The sequence below is a fragment of the Magnolia sinica genome, chromosome 3 (assembly GCF_029962835.1).
Source record: "Magnolia sinica isolate HGM2019 chromosome 3, MsV1, whole genome shotgun sequence".
NCBI classification, from domain to species: domain Eukaryota; kingdom Viridiplantae; phylum Streptophyta; class Magnoliopsida; order Magnoliales; family Magnoliaceae; genus Magnolia; species Magnolia sinica.
The window spans coordinates 101,327,600-101,333,599 of record NC_080575.1 but is presented as its reverse complement, the minus strand read 5'-3'; the positions used below and the strand labels follow the sequence as shown (position 1 = coordinate 101,333,599).

General features: G+C 40.4%; 1 protein-coding gene across 1 annotated transcript; it reads left to right on the top strand.

The window, feature by feature from the left end:
• The first annotated feature begins 1,621 nt into the window (after nt 1–1,621).
• On the top strand, nt 1,622–3,049 carry LOC131239003 (uncharacterized). Its single transcript, XM_058236570.1, has 5 exons — nt 1,622–1,770; nt 1,923–2,148; nt 2,336–2,468; nt 2,553–2,615; nt 2,805–3,049. Exons 1-5 carry the CDS (start codon nt 1,622–1,624, stop codon nt 3,047–3,049), a joined length of 816 nt encoding a protein of 271 aa, XP_058092553.1.
• The last annotated feature ends 2,951 nt before the right edge of the window (nt 3,050–6,000 follow it).

The window sequence follows — 6,000 nt, the reverse complement described above, 5'->3', positions numbered from 1 at the left end:
AATGGGCCATACGAGATGAAACAGTGGGGAAAAGAATGTTTACCGTTGAAACCTTCGTAAGCTCCACCTTGGTGTTTATATTCCATCCAAACCATTTATAAGGTCATTTTCACTGAGATGAAATGAAAACACTGGGAACAAAAACCGATACAAAACTTTTATAGCCATATGAATGTTTCAATAGTGGTCACTAAATCTGTCCCCTCTGAGGTCCCTTTTGTTGCTGATGACTGAGGGTCTTACTATGCGGCATAAAGTCTACCCTGAGCCTATTAGGGAGGTGCCTGTCCCATTTGAGGTCCCTGTTGCTGCTGCTGCCTCTGCTACTGCGGTCTCGAAGGCTAGCGCTGCTGCTACTGTGGGCGGGAACACTCCCACCTATGGTGTCCTATCCCACCGCATCCATAGCAAACACCTGAGAACGGTCTTGGTGGCAGGGGCTGCCGAGGGTGGGGACACTTCCAGATGCGGTGCCCCGTCTTACCACATCTGAAGCATACACTTAAGGACTGACGTATAGGTAGTGCAAATGCTCAGAAGGACGGACGGTTCCTGTGCCTCTGTGGCCATCGACGTCGCTGCTGCTGGGAGCTACTGGAGGGGGCCTCCCTTTTTCGATCTCCTCCTTAGAAACGTGAGGGATCAAGTTGCCTGTCGTCGCATAGAAGGGAGCTCGCGCACTCCTGCTCAGCCTGGGCGGGTGTATCCGCGGGTTGCCTACCCTGCCCCTGAAGAACCATGATCATTGCCTGCAACATCTGCTGAAGCTGATTCACACTCACTGATATGGTTGGAGTCGCACTGGTCTCGGATGCGGGAGTCGCTTGGCTTGCTCTCTCAGGCGTCATGTCCTACAGTATGGAACAAATGGCCTATTATCCTTAAACACTCTCGAATATATACACGATGGGTAGCTCTATCAAAAAGTCTCTAAGTTATTCGATCTCAGGGACCTAATCATTCTAAGTTCTCAACAATTATAGAGTGTAGGGTAGCTATCAGCAGATATGTGATGTTATCCTCGGGTATTCCCAAGTTATGCTCTGATACAACTTCTGTCATGCCTAAAACTTGAAAAATGGGCTCATAGAATTCCTGATCGCCGAATCCGTTGTCAACAGCCTCCGTAGTACCCCATTCTTAGCTCCCAACGCCCATACACCAGGTTCCGATCCTGGGATCCTATAAGGAGGATTTTTAGTGTGATTTTTTTTTTTGTAAATGAAGGAGCATAACCACAAGTGTACCCAAATCACAAAGATGATATCATCATCACATATCCACTAATATCAAAATCTTGAGTACAATACACGAAGGGAAAATATAAGATAAATGCCAAAAGCTCCAGAAGCTCTGCCACACGCTCTTGCCTTAGATCAATTTCGTCCTATCGTCACCTGCACACATCTATTGTGCATAAGCTTATAGAAAGTTTAGAGGGTGGTGTACGTGTGGGATCTATGCTATATTTGTAATTATGTTGATAATTGAACTGATGTTTAACAGAAATACTCTGCATGTCATATCATAATCTTGCTGTACATTTGGGATTTTCATGACATTTGCATCTATATATGCAAAGTAACTTGAACCTAGTAACAGGTTAGACACATATTGTCTCATGGGGTCTGATAGTGGTGTCTCTAGTCGTGAGGATTCATCCAATAGTGATTGGAATGAAAATGAGATAGCAGCTGCAACGACTGCAATTGCAGCCTCTGCATATGTAATGGGAGCTGCTGAATATTATAGTGGTTATTATTTGAAGTCGTCCTCTCGAGATTGTCATGTAGATAGAAATAGATTTGTGAATGGAATCATAAGGAAAAGTGATGCTGATTGCCTTTCACAACTATGTATGGGTCGTGATAAATTTTTCGAGTTATGTTCTTTGTTAAAAATTTGCTATGTGATACTAAAAGGTACGGTTTAGAGGAACAAGTCATCATGTTCCTGCATACAATTGGCTATAATGTGCGAAACTATGTCATTGGTAATTGGTTTTCAAGGTCTGGAGAGATAGTGAGTCGACACTTCAATGGGGTTCTTGATGCTGTAATTGGTCTTTATCCGGAATATGTCAAGTTCTCGGGCTTACATACTCCGAAAGAGATATCTGATAATTTAATGTGGAGCCCTTATTTTCAGGTAATATAATCCCATAATATTAAAATTATGAAACAGTTACATTGACGTTTGCGTAATGACAAGCTAAATGTAAGATGAATGTTGCTTGTAAGATTGCATTGAGGCACTCGATGACACCTACATTCCAACCTATTTGCCGAAAGGCGAAAGTGTAACTTTTCGTAATCGAAAAGGTATTCTGTCACAGAATGTAATGGTAGCCTGTACATTCGATATGAAATTTGTATATGTGCTAGCGGGTTGGGATGGTTCAGCCTCCGATGCTCGTGTATTGCAAAATGCATTAACTCGTCACCCTGATTGTTTCCTTGTCCCTCATGGTAATCAATGACAATTGCTGATTCATGTACATATGTAGGATGCAATTGTTCACATGCTTAATTCTCATATATTTCTTTGTGTAGAAAAATATTATGTTGTGGATGCAGGATATGCCCACTTTTCTGATTTTATGGCACCTTATCGAGGTGTCTGATATCATTTGAATGAATTTTGTACAGGAAGGAAGCCTATAAATATGAAAGAACTATTCAATTATCATCATGCCCAGTTGAGAAATGTTATCAAACGGTGTTTCGGTCTTTTAAAGGGTCGATTCCTTATATTGCGGATAGCACCACAGTTCATGTTTATAACATAAGTAAAAATTGTTATAGCTTGCTGTGTCGTGCACAATTTCATCCTTATTTTTGGTGAAGACGATTTTTATGAAGCAGTTGAGGATATTAGAGACAGTTCTGAGGAAATCTCGCCATCCCCTATCGAGGTCAATGATGCTGATGAAGATCGCGCGTTGTCATGTCTGATAGACCGCACGAGAGATGAGTGGATCAGAAAAATGGATCAAATTGCAGAGAGGATGTGGAATGATAGCCTTCCTCGTACCCGGCAGCGGTATTAATTTTTTCTTTTTTATGTCATGTATTAAGCTGTTTTTTGTAATAACAGATTTTTACTGTTTTAAAACTCATTTGGTGTGCTTTTGGGATGTTAGGACGATTTTTCTTTACATTTTCTTTTGGAAGGACTTCATGATGTCTGACAGTTTAATCGTTTATTATGGCTCAGTTTGCATTGTATAGTCATCGTATGCCTCATCCTCCTTTTTCATGTCTTACAGTTGTTTGTGTTAGACTGCTTTCCACTAATTATTAATGCCGCGTAGGTAAAATGAACTTCCTATGGAGTTCCAACAAGATAGCCAGAGACAAGGATGTGTAAGTATCTCCTTCAAAATGCAAAGCCTCTACCAACAAGGCCCTGACATAACCCAACAAAATATTTGGAACACCAGCTACAACCAGCTCAGTAGCACTACTGACAGCATTATCACCCGTGTCTCCGACAGCTCAAAATCGAAGATCTGCACGCCCTAAGAAAACTGTTCGCATTCAATGGACTGATGCGATGGATAATGCATTGGTCGATGCACTAGTCGAGCAGGTAAATCTTGGTCGGAAGAGCGACGTCGGTTTCAAGCCTGAAGCTTACAAAGTAACTATAACTGAAATCATTAACAGATATGGAGTCCAACTAGAGAATAAACATATATCTAATCATCTCCGCACTTTAAAAAAATTCTACTGGGCTGTGAAGGATATGTAAACGCGAGTGGTTTTGGTTGGGATGTCGATTTGAAAATAGTCATCGCTACCGATGATGTATGAGAGGCCTATATTGCGGTAAGATACATGTATTCTCTATATAATGTTGTTTTACTAATATATGCACATCTGATGAAAGCAACAGAAGTTGTTGCTGATTATATCAGTCATATGAATATCTCTATGAATAGTTGATGCATTGTCCACTTTCAGCAATGCATATCTGAAATGAAAATGGTTGAACGGAGTGTTGTATTGAGTAAATGGTTTAGTCGGATAAAATGTTTCAGCTATACGTATCTGAGAAGAGAAAATGGTTGTTGCTAATGATTTTGTAGACCCCAAATCTGATTTTAATTTGATTGTAGACACTGGGGATAATAGATACACATCTCTGAAATTAAAAAGATGTGTTCAGCCTCGTTTTTTTGGGGTGGACATATCTGCTTATATAGTTGCTGGGTTGCTAACTTGTACTTTTCTGTTCTTGCATCTCACCCGTATTTGGAAAGGGTACGAGGAAAACATATAGATAGGTATAATGACTTGAGTTTTATGTTTGATAATGATTGTGCCCATGGATCTTATGCCAGTACCTCATACTTATCTCCCATTTTTGGACGCCGCCGCCAAAGAGATGAAGTTGACTCTTCCGATGAGTTTGAAGAGGATGGCAATGAAATTGTACGTCTTTCTTCAGACGATGATGATGAAAATGGTAATGGTTCGGCCCGTTGTCCCAATGAGGGGTCACATAAACAGTCAAAGAGGGTTAACACAGGCCCTATGGAGACCTTGTTTGGGTCTAGAAACAGTCAGAGCACTGCTACTGGCACGACCCGTCAACGAAGGGGTAAACCTAGTGACCAAATTGGAGATAAGATGGGTGAAATGGCTGAGGCTGTCAGGTCCCTAACAATTACTATGGCTATGGGAAACCATGACCCGATTCCAAAAAATACTGGGCATTTTAGAGGATGTCAATTGTCTCAGCCATGAGGACCAGGTCTGGGCTGCTCGGCTGCTGCAGAATGATATTGTTAGTGTCGGTTTCTTCATCAAGATGAAACATGAAAGGTGGAAGGAGTGGGTATAGAAGCTCCTCGACCGCAATACAGATGTTTGAACATCTCTACCTCGGCAATTTCTGGAACTCTTAAACAACTATAACTGAAATATTTTCTTTTGAATTTTTTGTAATTTAAACAGGTGGTTTTTTAGATTAATATTTTTGGTGGGCTGGATGATTAGGGTACTACATGGGTACCAGCACCCAACTTTTGGGAGCTTGTTGATAATGCTATACTAACTTTGACTCTGCAAATTGATGCTTGGTGGTAGGATTAGCTCTAATATCTGTGAGCTATGAGAGTGAAATGCATGAGTGCATGTTAAACTGATTATCTGCCTCAGAACGTAGGAACAGTCGACTGATTTCAAATGTTTGGACCTATTATGTTGACATGTTCATTACTATTTCCATGTTGTATATGTTGTTATATGTGGACTATTTGTTCTATTTACTTGCAGATAAAAATGTCATCTCTTCACATCATATATGTAAATTATCTGCTTTCTTAACTGAAGCTAGAAAAAGTCCGCACTTGATCATTGTTGCAGTTCCACCCGGTATGAATTGGGATATGTATATTTCATTTTTTTGCAAGAAATTATTGAATTCCATGATTTCATGGGATTGAATATCAGTTTAACACTTTAAAAATACATATTGATAAGGTAAGACCTGGGATTGGGTGTGGATGGAAACAGTTGTATTTATTATGTTATCTGATTATTGTAATAAGAGTTGAATAGATTCGAAACTGCTAGCACATGCTATATTCACTTGATTTTATTAATGACCGTTATCTGAAATTCTTTTCAGCAACGTATGGGGAAATACTACGTGGCCTTTATTGGCAGACAGCCTGGATTTTATTACAAGTGGGAGGATGCACGAGCACAAGTGGATCGCTATAATGGATGTAGGCACCAATCCTACAAGTGATACGAGGAGGCTGGGAGAGCTTGGCATAATTTTCAGGTGCGGATAAGAAAACTATGTTCAGATAGTCAGGTGGAATCCTCAACCTTATTGTTTGAGATGCAATTTGTATACCATGTCCATCATAATGTTGTTGAATATTTCATTTTTACCTGTCTGTCAGAGCACATGCCAGATTAATGAAAGACCCACCACATGCCAAAATTATGTTGGGCCCATCAGGAGATTTCAGACTGACAGTTT

Bases quoted from the DNA above. Each gene is read 5' to 3' on its own strand.
- LOC131239003 (XM_058236570.1), top strand. From the start codon at position 1,622: ATGGGGTCTGATAGTGGTGTCTCTAGTCGTGAGGATTCATCCAATAGT. The intron at 1,771-1,922 runs GTCCTCTCGAGA...TGATACTAAAAG, and splicing joins AGTGGTTATTATTTGAAGTC to GTACGGTTTAGAGGAACAAG. The intron at 2,149-2,335 runs GTAATATAATCC...ATTCTGTCACAG, and splicing joins TGTGGAGCCCTTATTTTCAG to AATGTAATGGTAGCCTGTAC.